We start from the raw sequence: 21,516 nt of genomic DNA on the forward strand, positions 1-21,516 counted from the left end.
TCTGTTGACTAATGAGTTTACCGACCACTGAATTCTAGGGCAAAGGAAATTAATGAGAAAATAATCCAATGGGACTGCATCAAAATAAAAAGTTTCTGCACAGCAAAATCAAGCACCATCAAAATGAAAAGGGAACCCACTGTATGGTAGAACATATTTGCCAATGATATATCTGATAAGGGGTTAATATCCAAAATATATAAAGTACTCCTACAACTCAACAAAGGAAGACAATACAATTAAAAAATGGTAGAAAACCTCAATAGATATTTCTCTAAAGAGGACATACAAATGGCCAAGAGACCTATGAAAAATACTCAAAGTCAAGAATCATCAGAGTAATGTAGATTATAATCACAATGAGCTATTACCTCACACCTGTCAAAATGGCTATCATCAAAAAATCAGCGAACAACAAGTGCTGGGGAGGATGTGGAGAAAAGGGAACACTGGTTCACTGCTGGTAAAACAGCCATTATTAAAAACAGTAAGAAGTTTCCTCAAAAAATAAAAAATGGAACTCCTGTTTGATTCAGCGATCCCACTTCTGGGAATATATTGTAAAACCCCCAAAACACCAGTGAGAAAGAACATATGCACTCCTATGTTCATAGAAGCATTATTTACAATAGCTAAGATTTGGAAACAGCCCTAGTGCCCATCAGTAGTTGAATGGACAAAAAAGTTGTAGGGCATTTACACAATGGAATACTATGCAGCTGTAAAGAAGAGGAGCCTTTTATTATTTGGGACAGCATGGATGTACCTGGAAAATACTATGCTAAGTAAAATTAGCCAATCTGAGAAAGATAAATATCACATGATCACACTTATTTATGGAATCTAATGAACAAAATGAATTGACCAACAAAATAAGACCCAAAGAATGGAGCCATGGAACAGACATACCTTAATGTGGAGTTGGGGGGACCAAAAAAGAGAAATGAAAGAACTTATATACTTCCATGCATAGGCATGGACAAGGCCAATAGTGTAGTGAAGACCTGGGGGGCTTGGTAAGGGCTTGGAGGAGGGGGGCTCAGAAGGTAAAAATGTGAGATATCTGTAATACTAACAATAATAAAAAATACATTTTAAGAAAAGGGTATTGAATTTTGTCAAATGCTACTTTTGCATCTATTGATATGATCATGTGATTTTTGTGTTTCAATGTGTTTATGTGATATATTAGGTTTATTGATTTGTGAATACTGTACCACCCCTCCATTCTGGGAATAAATCCCACATGGTCATGGTGTATGAGCTTTTTAATATATTGCTGGATCCGATTTGCTAATATTTTGTTGAGGATTTTATAGCATCTGTGTTCATCAGGGATATTGGCCTGTAATTATCTTTCTCTGTAGTGTCTTTATCTGGTTTTAGAATTAGGATAACACCTATACTCCTTATAAAAAGAGCTTGGAAGTGTTTCTTCATCTTGGATTTTCTGGAATAGTTTGAGGAATATAGGTGTTAGTTTTTCTCTGAATGTTTGGTAAAACTCCCCTGTGAAGCCGTTCGGACCAGGGCTTTTGTTGGGAGTTTTTTTTTGTTTGTTTTTGTGTTTTTTTTAAATGTATTTTATTGATTTTTTACAGAGAGGAAGGGAGAAAGAGAGCTAGAAACATCGATGAGAGAGAAACATCGATCAGCTGCCTCCTGCACATCCCCCACTGGGGATGTGCCTGCAACCCAGGTACATGCCCTTGACCGGAATCGAACCTGGGACCCTTGAGTCCGTAGGCTGACGCTCTATCCACTGAGCCAAACTGGTTTCGGCAAGGGAGTTTTTTTATTACTGCTTCTATTTCATCAGTTGTTATATGGCCTATTCAGGTTTTCTGATTCTTCCTGATTTAATTTTGGAAAGTTGTATTTTTCTAAAAATGTGTCCATTTCATCCACATTCTACAGCTTGTTGGCATATAGTTCTTCATAGTATAAATCCTTTGTATTTCTGTGGTGTCAGTTGTTACTTCTTCACTTTCTTTTCTGATATTTGAGTTCTCTGTGTTTCTTGATGAGTCTGGCTAACAGTTCATCAATCTTGTTTATCTTTTCAAAGACCTAGCTCTTGATTTCCTTGATTTTTTTTTTTGTATTGTTTTTTTAGTCTCTCTTTTATTTTTGCTCTAATCCTTATTATTTCCTTCCTTCTACTTACTCTGGGCATTTCTTGTTGTTTTCTTTTTAATTTTTTAAGTTGTAGGGTTAAATAGTTTCATATTGATTTTTCTTGTTTTTTTAATGTAGGTCTTAATGCTATCAACTTCCTTCTCAGGACTGCTTTTGTTGTGTCCTAGAGATTTGGGATTGTTCTGTGTTCATATTCATTTGTTTCCGGGAACATTTTTATTTCTTTCATGATCTCATTGGTAACTCATTCATTGTTTAATAAAATGCTATTTAGCCTCCATGTATTTAAATGCATTTTGAGTGTTCTTACTGTAGTTGATTTTTAATTTTATTCCATTGTGATCTCTGAAGATGCTTGATCTGATTTCAGTCTTCTTGAACTTGTAGAGGGTTGTTTTGTGTCCTAACATGTGGTCTGCCTTTAAGAATGACCCATGTGTACTTGAGGAGAATGTATATTCTTCAGCTTTGGGGTGAAATGTTCTATAAATGTCAATTAAATCCATCTGATCCAGTGTGTCCTTTAGAGTCACTGTTTCCTTGTTAATTTTTTATCTACAAGATCTATCCAGTGAATTCAGTAGAGTGTTAAAGTCCCCTACTATGACTGTATTAGTGTTGATCTCTCCCTTAATTTCTCCTAGAAGTTTTTTTAAATATATTTGGGTTGTCCTCTTTCGTGTGCATATATGTATACCAGGGTTATATCCTCTTGTTAGTTCAATTCTTTTAGTATTAAAGTAGTGACTTTTAGTGTCTCTTGTGCTGGCCTTTATTTTGAAGTCTATTTTGTCAACTTTTTTTTTCCATTTCCATTCGCATGGAAATTTTTTTTCATCTATGCATTCTCTTTCTGTGTGCATCTTTTGTGCTGAGGTAGGTATCTTGTAGATAGCATATAAGGGTCATATTTTTGTATCCATTCAGCTACCCTGTGTCTTTTGATTGGACCATTTAAGCCATTTACATTTAAGATTATTATTGTTGGTACTTATTTCTTGCCATTTTAATTATTTATGCCTATGTTTCTCTCTCTGTTTCTTCTCATTATAGCAGTCCTTTTACAATTCCTTTCAGGGCTGGTTTGGTGTTGCCTGGGAAGTTTTTTATTTCACCATCTATTTTGAATGATAGTCTTGTTGGATATAGTAATCTTGGTTTCAGATCCTTGCTTTTTATTACCTTGAATACTTCATGCCATTTCATTCTGGCCTCTAGAGTTTCTGATGAGAAATCAGCTGACAGCCTTATGTGACCACCTTTATAAGTAACACATAGCTTTTCTCGTGCTGCCTTTAAGATTCTCTCTGTGTTTAACTTTTTGCATTTAAATTATGTGTCTGGGTGTGGGCCTGTTTGGCCTCTTCTTTCTTGGGAATCTATGTTTCCAGGACTTGTGTGTCTTTTTACTTCACCAGGTTATGGAAGTTTTCTGTCATTATTTCTTCAAACACTTTATCCCTTGCTTACTTTCTTCCCCATCTGTCTTTTCTATTATGTGAATATTGTCACATTTTCTGTTGTCCCACAGTTCCCTTAAGGTTTCCTCCTATTTTAAATTGTTTTCTTCTTTATAGTCTTTCATTAAGAGACTAGAGGACTGGTGCACGAAATTCGTGCACTTGGGAGAGCCTGCCTCAGCCCGATTGCGAGAGGGTGCAAGCCAGGCTGAGGGACACCACCAGTGCACTATCAGGGCTGGGGAGGGATGCGGGAGATTGGCCAGCTGGGGCGGGTTCCAGGGTTTGTCTGGCCTATCCCACTTAGTCCTAATCTGCCGGACCCCAGCAGCAAGGTAACCTACCAGTTGGAGCATCTGCCCCCTGGTGGTCAGTGCACATCATAGCAACTGGTCGACTGTCTGCCCCCTTGTGGTCAGTGCATGTCATCGCAAGCAGTTGAGTGGCCTTAGCATATCATTAGCGTTTTACGCTTTGATTGGTTGAATGGACGACCAGGCACTTAGCATATTAGGCTTTTATTATATAGGATTTTTTTTCCTACCATGTCTTCCAATTCACCTACCCATCTCTCATCTTCCCCCAATCTGTTGTGTATTCCTTCCAGTCATGTTCTTGAGCATCCTTACCATGATTATTCTGAACTCTATATCTGATAAATTTCTTATCTGCATTTCAGGCTTCTGTTTTTGTTTCCCTATTTTGGTTGCCTATTTGGGTTTGTGTCTGCGTATTAGGTATATTTGCTACTGCTCTTAATCTCTAGTGCAGGATAATTTCAGACACTGTTTTTGAATGGGCCTGATTAACCTGTTTGAAGCTATCAGCAATCCACAGAATGTGGCTCCCTCTGCTGGAGCTAGGTGTCTTTGGAAATGACCAAGTTGTGCACCAGAATCTGCTTTTCCTAGCCTTGGGCCCAGAAGGAGATCAGGTAAAGAATCAAAGCCTCCAGAGATCAATCTCTGCCTGCAGTCCAATTGCTTATCCTCAGGCTATCAGCCACAGGGTAGCGTTGGGCAACTGACTTCCCCAAGTCAAAAACCTCCTGGACAGCAAAGGTCCTCCAGAGAAAGATGTCCTCTGTGGTATGAGGGAATGACTCAGCACAGGAAACGGGTAACTGCCCTACAAGCTGCAACCCCAAAACCCCTAAATCTGGACTCTCTTCACACTGTTCTAGTCTACTCTGCCTTCCCTTTGCCAAAGCCTACAGTGAGTGGCTGCACACAAAATTTTGTGTGTTGGCCTTTTAAGAGGGTGCCTGAATTTCCAGCCGTCTCTTGCTGGTAGACAGCAACCCTGCTGCTTTTCACAGCCAAGTGTTATGTGGCCACCCACCTCAATTGTGTTCTTGTCTGGGGAGCCCAGCTTGAGGTTTAGACCCCAGAGTTTTCAGTGGGAACCCCTCATAGCTGAGATATCCTTCCAGAACTTCAACTGCTGTCTTTAGGAGCCTAGCCAGCCCTTTCACACTTCTTACCAGTATCCATGCATTCTCCACTTTTCATCCTTGGTTATCAGGGTTCTCTCCAGCTAGTCTTCAATCAATTTTCAGGGTATTTTTTCTGTATTTCAGTTATATTTCCAAGTTTGGTCCTGGGAGTGTCAGTGTCACTTGTACTTACTCCACTGCCATGTTGGTAACCTGTAGGTTTCTTAATTATAGGTTATTTGCCTTAGGTTTATTTGTAGAGATTTAAAAGTATTTTTGTTGTTGCAATTTTAAATGAAATATTTTATTTCTAGGTACCTATTATTAGTTACCTGTTTATTTCTTAAAGGTATTTTGAGTTTCCTAAGCATAAAAAATGTCAGCTGAGTTATACTTTATAATATTTCCTTTTACCCTGGCCTTATTGGATATTAATATTGCCCTAACTCATTTTTGTTTTTATTTTACAAAAATGTTTTGCTTGTATATTTATTGTGAAATATTTTGGGGATTTGTTTATTTGGTAGGTTACTTGGTTTACAAATTACATATAAATGGTTTCTGTTTATTAAATCAATGAAGAGACTTAGGAATTTCAAACAACTGTAAAGTTAAATATTTTTTCTTATTTCCTTATTTTTTCCTTCTATTTTATTTGTATTCATTATTATTCTTGTACTAGGGGCTCAGTGCACAAATTTGTGCACTTTGAAAGGAACTGTGGGCTGCAAGGCTGTGGTGGGCAAAGGGACAAGGTCTTGGCCCATCCTCTGCAGCCCCCCCCACCCCCCCGCCAGCCTCTACCGCTGTGGCTCCTGGTCCCCTGTCTGCCGGTAGCCCCGCTCCAGCCACTACCACTCCCACGCACTGATTGGGGCTGGCTCCAGCAGCGGGTGCGAGCAAGGCTGGTGTCGTCAGCAGGTGTGAATTGCAGCTGCTGCTCCCATCGCCCCTCAGGAGCTGGGGGAGGTGGAGAAGCCCTCAGGGGCGATTGGGGCTGGCAGCTGCCTCTCGCACCTGCTGATGGTGCCGAGTGATCAGGACTGGTGCTGGGCGCTGGCAGCCGATGCAAGCGGCGGCTCTGGAGCCGGCTGCAGGTGTGAGCAGGGCATTCGCTGGCAGAGGGTGCAAGAGGCTGCTGCCAGCCCCTATTGCCCCTCAGGAGCAGGAGCAGGGGGAGGTGAAGAAGCACTGAGGGGCGATCAGGGCCTGCAGCCACCGCTTGCACCCGCTGACGGCGCCAAGCGATTGGGGCTGGCGCCGGGCATGGGAAGCGGGTGTGAGCATTGGCTCTGGCGCCGGCTGTGAGTGCAAGTGGGGCCGGGGCCGGGGCCGGTGCCGGTGCTGGCAGGAGGTGCAAGCTCCCGGCGCAACCACGGTGCGTGGAAGCAAAGAATTTTCAGTAACCACCAGAGGCTCGCCCCAATGACAGCGACTGGCACCCAGCCTTGGTCTGGCGCCCCCGGTCACCTGTTCCACCATCCCACCATGGCTGATGCCCTCCATGTTCTGCACTCTGACTCCTGCTGCCGACACCGCCATGTTCCGCGCATACCCCATGGTGGTCAGCGCACATCATAGCAACCGATTGTTCAGCTGTTCTGTTGTTCTGCCGTTCGGTCTATTTGCATATTAGGGTTAGGGTTTTACTAATACATGTGTAGTTAACAGTTTTTTATCTTAAAATTTTATCTTTCATTGGTAGTGATCACCTTCATATTCTTCATGGTTGTCAGTATACAAAAACTAAAAAAAAAAGCTGTCTTATACTCCACTATTTGACTTCATATTCCATCTTTTTTATCCATTTATCTTTTGATGGAATTCTATGCATTTTTACTTCTGTGCCTCTGAATTTATGACTTCATACTGTTTCTTCTGTTCTTTGATTTCCTTTCCTGATATGTTCATTCCAATTTTCTTTTAATAGAAAATGTCTCAAGTGCTTTCCTCAAAAAGGGCACATATAGTGCTATAGGTGAGAAACCAATTCCAGTTCATTCTCTTTTCTTTATCAGAACCTTAGTTTCTTTCTGAAATCTTACAAATAAAAGTTTCCTTATTTTTAGAGTTCAGAAATGCCTTTAATCTTGGAGTTCAGATATTTCACCAAGAGGTCTAGATGTGTATCTTATAATTCTTCCTATAACTCTGTAATCCCTTTGGATAGGAAAACTCCAAGTCTTTAAAGTTTAGGAAACTTTGTTTTAATTGTCCCTTTAGTTATTGGTTTTTTACCTGTTCTTTTTTCTCTGATACGCTTATTTTGTACTGTATTTGTCTTCTAAGTCACTTATCCATGTATGATACCTGTTTTTTGTAGTATTGCCATTTTCAATGGGATTTTTTTTCTTATTTTTATGTAAGTATTTAGCTGTTGGTAATATTATTTCTAATCTTCACCATTCTTTGTAGTTAGTAATTTGGAGTCACATTTTTATATCTAAAAGTATTTACCTTCTCTGCTTATATCTTATAGTTTATATGTATTCTTAATTTGTATTATAGGTTTTTAAAGTTCTTTTTCATTCTTTTATTGCATCTCCAATTGGTAGACACCATCTATCCTAGTTTTTTGTTTGTATTAAGTTCCTTAAACAAGATATGTTCTTTTTTGGCTGACCATGTCAGGGCTTGTGTGTTCCCTTTGGACCTTATGCATATCAAATTATTGGTTTCTTGGACAGTTATTGTCTAGCAATGAGAGGTAATTTTTTTTTTCTGTTGTATCTTTGACCAATGGTTTGGTTAGGACGTTTCCCATGGTGGATGCAAAGGAGTGTGGTTTAGGTTATCAGTCTCATGGGCTTTAACTCAGTCCAGAGTTGTGTAGTTTTCCTTGACAGCTCCTAGCATAGAGCCTTTTTCATAACTGAGTGCAAGTGGGCAGGGCCACTTTCTTTCTGTTTGCTTGGATGATCCACATGGCTTGCAAAATTGGTTCCTCAGATGGCAGTGGATTCTGCACGCAACATCTGCCTCCCACTTCTGAGTCATTTCACTGTTGTAGGGAGTGGTACCCAGAAGTGACTGTCTGTTAGCTTAGCCAGTGACAGTGGTTCCTCTCTGCATTCCATATACAGGCTACACTTTCATCTGGATGGTATATGTAGGCAATCATCTTTCCAAAAAGTGTTCTTAAATCCTACATAATAACAGCCTAATACGCTAAGTGTCCTGTCAGCCGGTCGGCCATTCAACCAATCAAGGCGTAATATGCTTATGATAAGCTAAGGCTGCTCAACTGCTTGCTATGACATGCATTGACCACCAGGGGCAGACGCTCCGACCGGTAGGTTAGCTTGCTGCTGAGGTCTGGCTGATCAGGACTGAGCAAGATGGGCCAGACACGCTCTGGAGCCCTCCCGCAGTCCTTCCCTGGCTGGCCAACCTCCCGTGTCCCTCCCCGGCCCCGATCTTGCACCGGTGGGGTCCCTCGGCCTGGCTTGCATTCTCTCGCAATCTGGGACCCCTCGGGGGATGTCGAAGAGCTGGTTTCAGCCCGATCCCGCAGGCCAGGCCTAGGGACCCCACTGGTGCACGAATCCGTGCACCAGGCCTCTAGTATATCTATAATATGACAATGTTTATTCAAAACCTTACAAGTGAAGGAGAAATGTGGCAGGTGGTATAGGATCAATTACTCATGATCCTATCATTCTATATATAGTTACTACTACGATTCTTATGTCCTCCTCCCACCCCTCTTGGCATAAGTGATTTTTCCTAACATAGTATACATACATATCCTGGGTTTTTCTTTATTTGGCTCCAGTCATTGATTATTATTATGGTGTTAAATAATTTGACTAAAACTTGAAATTAACTTCTTATTAATCTTTATATAGAAAATGAAGACCTTTCCAATCAGTCAAAACCCGCACAAAATCAAAGTAAGTACCAAATTTGATTCAGATATAACTGATTTCTGTCTTGATTGTCTGCTCAGTTGTTATTCACAGATAACAATTTGAATTGAGTGTATTTGGAATCTTTATGCTTTAGGGAATGTTCCTGGTTAAAGAACTTAACTGATCAGTACTTGATAAAAGAGACTTAATGTGGTACATTTTATATATATGACATGAAATGCACATACTAACTGAATTTAAAATTAACCATATGCCTCTGTATTGCATTTGCAACGTTTTCAATGTAATCTAACTGCTAGATGGATTATATCTACATATGCTTTACAGTACATTATAGTAGAAACCTCATTTCTTTCTGAATATAAACATATAAATGTGATAAAAACCGTTTTGAGAAAAATATGTCAGATACTACTTTAATACTTTTAATTTAAAAAAAAAAGATTTTTTTTTTACTTTTTTAATTACAGTTGACATTTAATATTAAATTTCAAGTATACAGAAGAGTGCTTAGACATTTATATAAATTTCTAGAGAACCACCCAATAGGTTTAATACCCACCTAGCACTATAATATATATATAATCTATATAATAAAACCCTAATATGGAAATTGACCAAACGGTGGAACATCCGGACGCTATGATGCACATTGACCACCAGGGGGCAGATGCTCAATGCAGGAGCAGCCCCCTGATAGTCAGTGCGCTCCCAAAGTGGGAGTGCCACTCAACCAGAAGCCGGATTCACGGCTGGTGAGTGCAGTGGCAGGGGGCAGTGAGGAGCGAGGGATCCTGGACTCTGAGAGGGCACGGATTGTTCTGAGGTCCCCCCGCCCTCCCGGTGCAGAAATTTCGTGCACCGGGCCTCTGGTAGTTTTATATATATAATATATTCTATCTAATAAAAGAGAAACATGGTAATTGGTATACGACCGCTACCCTTCCCATTGGCTAATCGGGGCAATATGCAAATTAACTGCCAACGAAGATGGCGGCCGGCAGCCAGGCAGCTTGAAACTAACATGAGGCTTGCTTGCTTCAGTGACAGAGGACTCCAACGTTCCCTGCCTGCGCTGCAGGCCTCTGAGCTGCAACTCTAAGCAACTATGTAACAAATATAGAAGCTAAACAAAACCCCAGACACCTGCTTTAGTCTGCCGTGCTTCAGCCAGCAGGAACGCAACATTGTAAGCAAAGGCCAGAAACCTACTTTCAGCAGTGGTGGCATAAGAGCTGGAGCCAAGCCTCAAAGCTAAAGCTGGACCAGAATTAAAAAAAGAAAAAGAAAAAAAGGAGCAGTGGGGAGCTTCAGTCATCCCCAGCCTGAAAACAGCCCTCAGCCCCTCACCCAGACTGTCCAGGCACCACAGTGGGGACCCCCACTCTGAAGGGTGTGTGACCTGCTGCAAACAGCCATCATCCCCTCACCCAGGCTGGCCAGGCACCCCAGTGGGGACCCCCACCCTGAAGGATGTGTGACCAGCTGCAAACAGCCATCATCCCCTCACCCAGGCTGGCCAGGCACCCCAGTGGGGACCCCCACCCTGATCCAGGACACCCTTCAGGGCAAAACAGCCGGAACCCACCCGTGCACCAGGCCTCTACCCTATATAGTAAAAGGGTAATATGCCTACCAGCACCAGGATCAGCGGAGCTGCGAGGCCTCCCAGCACTGGGATCAGCGTGACGGGGCAGCGCCCAAACCCCCTGATCGCCCTGCGGCTCTGTGTGTGACAGGGGGCGGGGCCACAACCTCCCTATCTGCCCTGCTCTGTTCGTGACAGGGGAAGGCGCCCCAACCCCCTGATCAGCCCTGCTCTGTGCCTGATGGGGGGGTTCCCCAACCCCCTGATCGCCCTGCGGCTCTGTGTGTGACAGGGTGCGGCGCCCCAACCCCCTCACCCCGCACCGGCCCTGTTCTGTGTGTGACGCGGTAGAGCCATAACCTCCCCATCGGCCCTGCCCTGAGTGTGAGAGTGGCGGTGCCCCAATGCCGCCCCCCCCCCCCACCCCCCATGGGCCCTGCTCTGTGTGTGACGGGGTAGAGCCATAACCTCCCCATCGGCCCTGCCCTGAGTGTGAGAGTGGCAGCGCCCCAGCCCCCTGATCGGCCCTGCTCTGTGGGTGATAGAGGGCGGCGCCCCAACCCCCTGATGGGCCCTGCTTTGTGCGTGACAGGGGGCAGCGCCCACCCCCCCAACCCCCCTGATGGGCCCTGCTCTGTGCGTGACAGGGGGTGGCGCCACAACCTCCCCATCGACTGTGCCTTGAGTGTGACAGTGGTCGGTGCCCCAACCCCCCAATCGGCCCTACCCTAAGCGTGACTGAGAGTGGCATCACAACCTCCCGATCGCCCTGCTCTGTGCATGATGGGGCGGTGCCCCAATTCCCCAATCGGCCCTGCTCTGAGCCCGAGCAGGGTCTGCCACTAGGGATTGGGCCTGCCCTCTGCCACCCGGGAGCAGGCCTAAGCCAGCAGGGCGTTATCTCCTGAGGGGTCCCAGACTGCGAGAGGGCACAGGCCGGGCTGAGGGACCCCCCTCCCCCCCGAATACACAAATATTTGTGCACCGGGCCTCTATACACACACACACACACACACACACACACACACACACACACACACATATATATCATGGTTATATCCTATACTAATAAAAGAGAAAAATGGTAATTGGCGTACAACCGATACCTTTTTCATTGGCTAATCAGCGAGATATGCAAATTAACTGTCAGCCAAGATGGCGGCTGGCAGCCAGGCAGCTGAGAATAGGAGGCTTGGTTGCCCCAGCGATGGAGAAAGTCAAGGATCCCCGCAGCTGCAGGGCTCTGAGCTCCTGAAGCAACAACTCCAAAAGATACAATGTTTTAATTATAGAAGCTAAAAGATGGCGGTTAATTTGTATACTCAGGCTCCAAGCAGAGCGAAGCCAAACAGCCCTGAAGCAGCAGGGCAGAGAGGCCTCCCGGCCCCAGTGATCAGCGGAGCCGAGAGGCCTCCCGGCCCCGGTGATCAGCGGAGCCGAGAGGCCTCCCTGCCCCGAGATCAGCGGAGTCGAGAGGCCTCCCGGCCCAGGTGATCAGCGGATCCGAGAGGCCTCCCGGCCCAGGTGATCTGCGGAGCCGAGAGGCCTCCCGGCCCCGGTGATCAGCGGATCTGAGAGGCCTCCCGGCCCCGGTGATCAGCGGATCTGAGAGGCCTCCCGGCCCCGGTAATCAGCGGAGCCGAGAGGCCTCCCGGCCCCGGTGATCAGCGGATCTGAGAGGCCTCCTGGCCCCGGTAATCAGCGGAGCCGAGAGGCCTCCCGGCCCCGGTGATCTGCGGATCTGAGAGGCCTCCCGGCCCCAGTGATCAGCGGATCCGAGAGGCCTCCCAGCCCAGGTGATCAGCGGATCCGAGAGGCCTCCCGGCCCAGGTGATCAGCGGATCCGAGAGGCCTCCCAGCCCCGGTGATCAGTGGATCCGAGAGGCCTCCCGGCCCCGGTGATCAGCGGATCTGAGAGGCCTCCTGGCCCCGGTAATCAGCGGAGTCGAGAGGCCTCCCGGCCCAGGTGATCAGCGGATCCGAGAGGCCTCCCAGCCCCGGTGATCAGTGGATCCGAGAGGCCTCCCGGCCCCAGTGGTCAGTGGATCCGAGAGGCCTCCCAGCCCCGGTGATCAGCTGAGAGGCCTCCTGGCCCCGGTGATCAGCGGAGCCGAGAGGCCTCCCAGCCCCGGTGATCAGCTGAGAGGCCTCCTGGCCCCAGTGATCAGCGGAGTCGGAGGCCCCGCGATCAGCGGAGCCGAGAGGCCTCCCGGCCCCAGTGATCAGCGGAGTCCAGAGGCCTCCCAGCCCCGGTGATCAGCGGAGTCCAGAGGCCTCCCGTCCCGGTGATCAGCGGAGTCCAGAGGCCTCCCAGCCCCGGTGATCAGCGGAGTCCAGAGGCCTCCCGGCCCGGTGATCAGCCAAGAGGCCTCCCAGCCCCGGTGATCAGCGGAGTCCAGAGGCCTCCCGCCCCGGTGATCAGCGGAGCTGAGAGGCCTCCGGGCCAGGGATCAGGGGAGCCGAGAGGCGTCCTGGTCCTGGGATCAGCGGAGCAGCGAGGCTTCCCAGCACCGGGATCAGTGTGACAGGGTGCGGAGCCCCAACCCTCTGATCGGCCCTGCTCTGTGCATGACAGGAGTGGCGCTGCAACCTCCCTATGGACCCTGCCTTGAGTGTGACAGGGGGTGGTGCCCCAACCCCCCAATCAGCCCTACCCTGAGCATGACTGAGGGTGGCATGGCAACCTCCCAATCCGCTCTGCTCTGTGCATGACAGGAGGCGGGGCCCCAACTCCCTAATCGGCCCTACCCTGAGCATGACTGAGGGTGGCATGGCAACCTCCCAATCTGCCCTGCTCTGTGCATGACAGGAGGCGGGGCCCCAACTCCCCAATGGGCCCTGCTCTGAGCCCGACCAGGGGTTACACCTAGGATTAGGCTGCCCTCTGCCACCTGGGAGCAGGCCTAAACCAGCAGGTCCTTATCTCCTGATGGGTCCCAGACTGTGAGAGGGCACAGGCCAGGCTGAGGGACCTCCTCTCCCAACCCCGAGTGCACAAATTTTTGTGCACCGGGCCTCTAGTGTAACTATAATATACCAGAGGCCCGGTGCACAAAAATTTGTGCACTGGCAGGGGGGGTGGTGTCCCTCAGCTCCACTTGTGCCCTCTCGCAGTCTGGGAACCCTCGGGAGATAACGCCCTGCTGGCTTAGGCCTGCTCCCGGGTGACAGATGGCAGGCCCAATCCCTAGGTGCAGCCCCTGGTCGGGCTCAGAGCAGGGCCGATTGGGGAGTTGGGGCGCCGCCCCCTGTCATGCACAGAGCAGGGCGGATCGGGAGGTTGCAATGCCACCCCTAGTCATGATCAGGGTAGGGCCGATTGGGGGGTTGGGGCGCCACCCCCTGTCACACTCAAGGCAGGGTCGATGGGGAGGTTGCGGCGCCACCCCTGTCACACACAGAGCAGGGCTGATCAGGGCGTTGGGGAGCTCCCCCCTGTCATGGACAGACTAGGGCCCATAGGCGAGTTGGGGCACCGCCCCCTGTCACACACAGAGCAGGGCGGATCTGGGGGTTGGGGCGCCGCCCCCTGTCACTCACAGAGCAGGGCCTATCAGTGGGTTGGGGCGCCTTCCCCTGTCACGAGCAGAGCAGGGTGGATCGGGAGGTTGTGGCCCCACCCCCTGTCACACACAGAGCCACAGGGTGATCAGGGGGTTTGGGTGCTGTCCCCTGTCACACTGCTCCAGGGGCCAGGAGGCCTCTAGGCTCCACTGATCCCAGGGCAGTGAGGCCTCGCTGCTCCGCTGATCCCGGTACTGGGAGGCCTCGCCGCTCCGCTGATCCCGTGCTGGGGGGCTCCACTGATCCTGGTGCCAGGAGGCCTCGCGGCTCCCCTATCCCAGTGCTGGGAGGCCTTGCTGCTTCACTGATCCTGGGGGCGTGAGTCCTCGCGGCTCCACTGATCCTGGTGCTGGGAGGCATATTACCCTTTTACTGTATAGGATAGAGTCCTGGTGCACGGGTGGGTGCTGGCTGATTTGCCCTGAAGGGTGTCCTGGATCTGGGCGGGGGTCCCGCTTGGATGCCTGGCCAGCCTAGGTGAGGGGGTGATGGCTGTTTGCAGCTGGTCACACCCCTTCAGGGTGGGGGTCCCCACTGGGGTGCCTGGCCAGTCTGGGTGAGGTGCTGAGGGTGGTTTTCAGGCTGGCGGGTGACTGAAGCTCCCAACCTCTCCTTTCTTTCTTTCTTTCTTTCTTTTTTTTTTTTAATCTGGGATTTATTTACCTTCTATGGCTGTCACTGGAGCTGAGAGCCAGCTTTAGCTCTGAGGCTCGGCTCCAGCTCTGAGACCTCGGCTGCTGATCTGGGTTTGTTTGGGTTCTATAACCGAAACACTGTTGCAACTCCAGCTCAGCCGGCTGGCTGAAAGCATGGGGTTTATTTACCTTCTATAATTGCAACATTGTTTCTTAGAGTGCAAGCTCAGAGGCCGGCAGCGGCAGCCAGGGAACCTTGGCTTCCCCTTCACTGGAGCAAGCATGCCTCCTGTTCGCTTCAGCTGCCTGGCTGCCGGCCGCCATCTTGGTTGGCAGTTAATTTGCATATCGCCCTGATTTGCCAATGGGAAGCGTGTCAGAGGTACGGTGAATTACCATGTTTGTCTATTATTAGATAGGACTAGTGGCTCAGTGCACGAAATTCGTGCACAGGGGAGGGGGTGTCCTCAGCCCGGCCTGCACCCTCTCCAATCTGGGACCCCTCGAAGGATGTCCTACTACCGGTTTACAGGGATCGGGCCTAAACTGGCAGTTGGACATCCCTCTCGCAATCCAGGACTGCTGGCTCGTAACCGCTCACCTGCCTGCCTGATTGCCCCTAACCTCTCTGCTTGCTGGCCTGCTTGCCCCCATTTGCCCCCCACTGCCGGCCTGCTTGTCCCCAAATGAGTCTCCGGCCAGCCTGGTCACCGCCAACTGCCCCCCGCTGCTGACATGCTCACTCCCACTTTCCCTCTCCACTGGCCTGCTTGCCCTCAACTGCCCCCTGCAGGCCTGCTCACTCCAAACTGCCCCCTCTACTGTCCTGATCACTTCCAACTGACACCCACTAATGGCCTGCTTGCCCCCAACTGGCCCCACTGCTGGTCTGCTTACCCCCAAAGGCCCCATCCCCCACCAGCCTGATCACCCACAACTGCCCTCCCCTCTTAGCCTCTAACTGCCTCTACCTTGGCCCTGCCACCATGGCTTTGTCCAGAAGAATGCCCAGAAGAACTCCTGGAAGGTCTCGCAGTCTAATTAGCATATTACCCTCTTATTAGTATAGATACCTGGTGCACAGGTGGGGGCCAGCTGGTTTGCCCTGAAAGGTGTCCTGGATCAGGGTGGGGGTTCCCTTGGGGTGTGGGGTGGCCTGGGCGAGGGGCCTGTGGTGGTTTTCAGGTCAGCCACTCCCCCATGGGATGAGGTTCCCCACTGGGGGTTTGGCCAGCTTGGGTGAGGGGCTGAGGGCTGTTTTCAGGCTGGCCAAGCCCCCCAGCGGGGACCCTCACCCCTTGAGGGTGTGGCCAGCCTGGTGAGGGGCTGATGGCTGTTGGCAGGATGGCCACACCCCCTTCAGGGTGGGGGTTCCTGCTGGAGTGCCTGGCCAGCCTGGGTGAGGGGCTAATGGCCATTTTCAGGCTGGCCACACCACCGGGCTAGAAGCAGGTATCTAGGATTTATTTAACTTCTATAATTGAAACTTTGTAGCCTTGGTCTGGCTCGAAGCCTGGGTTGCCCCTGGCAATCAAGGCTCCCAGCCCCTCCTTGGTCAGAGGCCACACCCGCTGGAAGCAGGTATCTGGGATTTATTTATCTTCTATAATTGAAACTTTGTAGCCTTGAGCAGAGCCCACAGCCGGCCAGGGCAGGCAGGAAGCTTGGCTTCCTCCATTGCCAGGGGCAACCCAAGCCTCCTGTTCACTCCAACTCCGTGTCCACCTCAATCTTGGTTGGGCTTATTTGCATATTTGCTCCTGATTGGCTGGTGGGTGTGGCTTGTGAATGGAGTGGAGGTACGGTCAATTTGCATGTTTCTCTTTTATTAGATACTACGGGCCTGGTGCACAAAATTCGTGCACTGGGTGTGTGTGTGTGTGTGTGTTGGGGGGGTGTCCCTCAGCCCAGCCTGCCCCCTCTCACATACTGGGAGCCCTCAGGTGTTGACCCCCATCACCCTCCAATCAAAGGATCGGCCCCTTGCCCAGGCCTGACGCCTCTGACAGAGGCGTCAGGCCTAGGCAGGGCACCCTCATTTCCCCCCATCACTGGTTCTGCCTCCAGCCCAGGCCTGATGCCTCGGCCAGAGGCGTAGACCCCCATCACCCTCCGATCGCCTGATCGGCCCCTTGCCCAGGCCTGACGCCTCCGCTGCCGGGGTCCAACCCCAGCAGGTCCAGGGGTTCCCAAAGGCGTAGACGGAGTTGGCAAAGAAGGAATGACACGGAGACAGCGTTCAGTTGATCAGCAGCCTAGCCAGGATCTCCAGCCAAGTTCTGGTCTCGATCTCCAGAGAGGTTCTGCTTAGGATCTCCAGCCAGGTTCTGTGTCCATGTTCTCTTGCTAGGTTCTCCAGCCAGGTTCTGTCTGAGATATCCAGCCAGGTTCAGTCACCAGGTTCTAGTCAGGTTCTCTTGCCAATTTCTGTAGTCAGGTTCAGTCCAGGCTCTATTGCCATGTTCTCTCCAGCGAAGTTCTTTTGTCTCCAGGCTCCGCGTAGGTTCTGTCTTCTGAATTCTCTTCTAAGCTCTGTCTCTTTCTGTCTTGTTACATCTGTATTTATACCAGTTGATTCAATCCCATCAATCTCTATTCCAAAGGTTAGGGCGTTTCTTATCTCCATTCCAGGGAGTAAAGATTATGTAGCTTAAGCATGATTGTTCGTAGTTAAAGTGATTAATTACCCGCCTGGCACTTAGTTAAGGGGTTTTATTCCCTCCCTAACTTCAGGGGAAAATCCCTACCTGGGGAAACAACCTTTCTCAGAGGTGACCTTGGTTAAAACACATAGTGCCAAGAAGGTGAGCAAACATATTAAGAACAGTATGCCATATATGCCAGGTCCCTTGAAACAGCAAGCATGGACCGGCTCCCGGCACTCCGCCAGAGGTGTCAGGCTTGGACAGGGGACCCCCATCTCCCCCTGATCACTGGCTCTGGCCCCCGCCCAGGCCTGAGGCCTCTGGCCCAGGAATCATGCCTGGGCAGGGGACCCCCATCTCCCTCTGATCGCTGGCTCCACCCCCCGCCCAAGCCTGACACCTCTGACCCAGGCTTCAGGCCTTGCCAAGGGGACCATCATATCCCCCCAATCCCCGGCTCCGCCCCCCACCCAGGCCTGATGCCTCAGCCAGAGGAGTTGACCCTCATCACCCTCCGATCACCAATCACCGGATCGGCCCCTTGAACAGGCCTGAGGCCTCTGGCTGAGGCGTCCGGCCCGGGCAGTGGGGACCCGCAGCCCCAGTGGCCCCGCGATCGTGGGCTTCACTTTAGGCCCAGGCAAGGGACCCCTAGCTCCTGGGACTGCCAGCTTCGACCGTGCCCAGCTCCCATCGCTGGCTCCACCCCTACTTCCTGCTATCACTGGCTAGGGCGGCAAAGGCGCCTGATTCTCCGATCATGGCTGGGGGGCAGGGGCCGCCTTTGCCCTGCCCCCCAGCTCTTAGCTCCCCCCTGGGTTTCCAATCACTGTTAGTGGCAGGGGGCTTCTTCCTGCTTTCCCTTTCGCCTCCCTGCATTGTGCCTACATATGCAAATTAACCGTCATCTTGTTGGCAGTTAACTGCCAATCTTAGTTGGCAGTTAACTGCCAATCATAGTTGGTAGTTAATTTGCATATAGCCCTGATTAGCCAATGAAAAGGGTATCGTCGTACGCCAATTACCATTTTTCTCTTTTATTAGATAGGACTAGAGGCCTGGTGCACAAAAATTTGTGCACTCGGGGGGGAAAAGGGGGTCCCTCAGCCTGGCCTGTGCCGTCTCGCAGTCTGGGACCCCTCGGGAGATAACGCCCTGCTGGCTTAGGCCTGCTCCCGGGTGGCAGAGGGCAGGCCCAATCCCTAGGGGCAGCCCCTGCTCGGTCTCAGAGTAGGGCTGATTGGGGAGTTGGGGCGCCGCCCCCTGTCATGCACAGAGCAGGGTCGATGGGGAGGTTGCGCCACCCCCTGTCACGCACAGAGCAGGGCCCATCAGGGGGTTGAGGAGCTCCCGCCTGTCACACACAGAGTAGGGCCAATCAGGGGGTTGGGGCGCCGCCACTCTCACACTCAGGGCAGGGCCGATGGGGAGGTTATGGCTCTACCCCATCACACACAGAGCAGGGCCCGTGGGGTTGGGGGTTGGGGCACTGCACCCTGTCACACACAGAGTTGCAGGGCGATCAGGGGTTGGGGAGCTCCCCCCTATCAGGAACAGAGCAGGGCCGATCAGGGGGTTGGGTCGCCTTCCCCTGTCAGGAACAGAGCAGGGCAGATAGGGAGGTTGTGGCCCCGCCCCCTGTCACACACAGAGCCACAGGGCGATCAGGGGGTTTGGGCGCTGCCCCCTGTCACGCTGATCCCGGTGCCGGGAGGCCTCGCGGCTCTTCTGATCCCGGTGCTGGGAGGCATATTACCCTTTTACTATATAGCATAGAGGCCTGGTGCATGGGTGGGGGCTGGCTGTTTTGCCCTGAAGGGTGTCCTGGATCAGGGTGGGGGTCCCCACTGGGGTGCCTGGCCAGCCTGATGAGGGGATGATGGCTGTTTGCAGCTGGTCACACCCCTTCAGGGTAGGGGACCTCACTGGGTGCCTGGCCAGTCTGGGTGTGGGGCTGAGAGCTGTTTTCAGGCTCACGGGTGACTGAAGCTCCCAACTGCTCCTTTTTTTCTTTTTTTTTTCTTTTTTATTCTTGGCCAGCTTTAGCTCTGGCTCCAGCTCTGAGGCCTCTCTCTGCTGCTGAAAGCAGGTTTCTGGTTTGTTTCGGTTCTATAATCGAAACAATGTAACTCCAGCTCTGAGATCCCGGCTTGCTGAAAGCTAGTTTCTGGGGTTTCGTTTAGCTTCTAAATTTGTTACAATGTTTCTTAAACTGCAGGGTCAGAGGCCAGCAAGGCAGGCGGGGAACGTTGGAGTCCTCCGTCACTGAAGCAAGCAAGCCTCATGTTAGTTTCAAGCTGCCTGGCTGCCCGCCGCCATCTTGGCTGGCAGTTAATTTGCATATCTTGCTGATTAGCCAATGGGAAGGGTAGCGGTCGTATACCAATTACCATGTTTCTCTTTTATTTGATAGGATAGTTAGTACAATATTGACTATATTCCCTATGCTGTACTTTACATTCCCATGACTATTTTGTAACTGCCAATTTATAATTTTTAATCTCTTCACTTTTTCACCAAGCCCCTCCACCCTAAGGTTGTTCCTGGTATCTATGAGTTTGTTTCTGTTTTGTTTGTCCATTTGGTTTGTTTTTATTTATTTTTTATTTTTATTTATTTATTTATTTATTTTTAAAATATATTTTATTGATTTTCTACAGAGATGAAGGGAGAGAGATAGAGAGCTAGAAACATCAATGAGATAAACATCGATCAGCTGCCTCCTGCACATCTCCTACTGGGGATGTGCCCGCAACCCAGGTACATGCCCTTGACCGGAATCGAACCTGGGACCTTTCAGTCCGCAGGCTGACGCTCTATCCACTGAGCCAAACCGGTTTCGGCTGGTTTGTTTTTAGATTCTACATATAAATAAAATCATATTTGTCTTTCTCCACCTGATTTATTTCACTTAACATAATACCGTCTAAGTCCATCCATTTTGTAACAAATGGTAATATTTTATTATTTTTTATGGCTGAGTAATATTCCATTGTATATACATATACTAACTCTTCTTTATCCATTTTTCTGTCCATGGACACTTAGGTTCCTTCCATATCTTGACTATTGAAGATAACACTGCTGTGAATGTAGGGATACTTATATCACTTTGAGTTAGTGTTTTCGATTTCTTCAGATAAATACCCAGAGGTGGTATTGCTGGCTTATGGTAGATGGGTCTATTTTGCATTTTTTGAGGAATCTCCATACTGTTATATATAGTGCCTGCACCAATTTGCAATCCCACCAACAGTACATGAGAGTTCCCTTTTCTCCACATCCTTGCCAACACTTGTTTGTTGATTTATTGATGATAGACATTTTGACAGGAGGTAATATCTCATTGTAGTTTTAATTTGTCTTTCTCTAATGTTTAGTTACTTTGAGCATCTTAATATGTCTGCTGGCTATCAATATGTGCTTCTTGGAGAAATATCTCTTCAGGGTGACATCCTATATAATAAAGCCTAATATACAAATTGTACCCTCAACCAGGAGTTCAACCAGGAGTTTGAGCAGGGGGTGGGGCCGCCTAGCCCATCGCCCATGGGCCCTACCCCTGGCTGGCCCCTCCTCCGATCAGTCCCCCACCCCCGATTGGGGGCAGTATTGGCCGGCTAACCTCCTATATCCTTTCCCCCCAGGCACCCTGTCCTGATCTCCAATTGGGGCGGGTCACCTGGACCTCACCCATGCATGAATTCGAGCACCAGGCCTCTAGTTCCTTAATAAAATTATGTAGGTTTCAGGTGTACAATTATATAATACACCATCTGTTTATTATATTGTGTCTTCTGTCCATTCCTTAACCAGATTGTTTTAGTGCAAAGTTGTATAAGTTTCTTATATATTTTGGATATTAACCACTTATTGAATGTATCATTGGTGAATATAGTCTCCCATTTAGTAGGTTGTCTTCTCATTTTATTGATGATTTCCTTTATAAAACTGTTTTAGTTTAATGTAGTCTAATTTTTTTGTCTTTTCTTTCTCTTACCTGAGCAGATAATATCCAAAAATATTTCTAATAGCATTGTCAAAGAATTTACTGCCTATGTTGTTTTTTCTCTAGAAGTTATATGGTTTGGGGTGTTACATTTAAGTCTTTAATTAATTTTGAGTTTAATTTCGTATATGGTGTAAGAAAGTGATCAAGGTATTTTTTTTGCATCTAT

At 49.2% G+C, this 21,516-nt stretch overlaps 1 protein-coding gene across 6 annotated transcripts in view; it reads left to right on the forward strand.

Moving 5' to 3' along the window:
* Positions 1–21,516, forward strand: part of PROSER1 (proline and serine rich 1) — a 77,345-nt gene that overhangs the window by 39,752 nt on the left and 16,077 nt on the right. For 5 of the 6 annotated variants that reach the window (XM_059684326.1, XM_059684323.1, XM_059684324.1 and 2 more), the window contains one exon: positions 8,883–8,927. The exons of the other annotated variant lie outside the window; for it this stretch is intronic. In XM_059684326.1, coding sequence (XP_059540309.1) covers positions 8,883–8,927 — 45 coding nt within the window. The remainder of the gene's footprint in view (positions 1–8,882; positions 8,928–21,516) is intronic. 6 annotated transcript variants of the gene reach the window in all.

Source organism: Myotis daubentonii, chromosome 2, assembly GCF_963259705.1.
Source record: "Myotis daubentonii chromosome 2, mMyoDau2.1, whole genome shotgun sequence".
NCBI lineage: Eukaryota > Metazoa > Chordata > Mammalia > Chiroptera > Vespertilionidae > Myotis > Myotis daubentonii.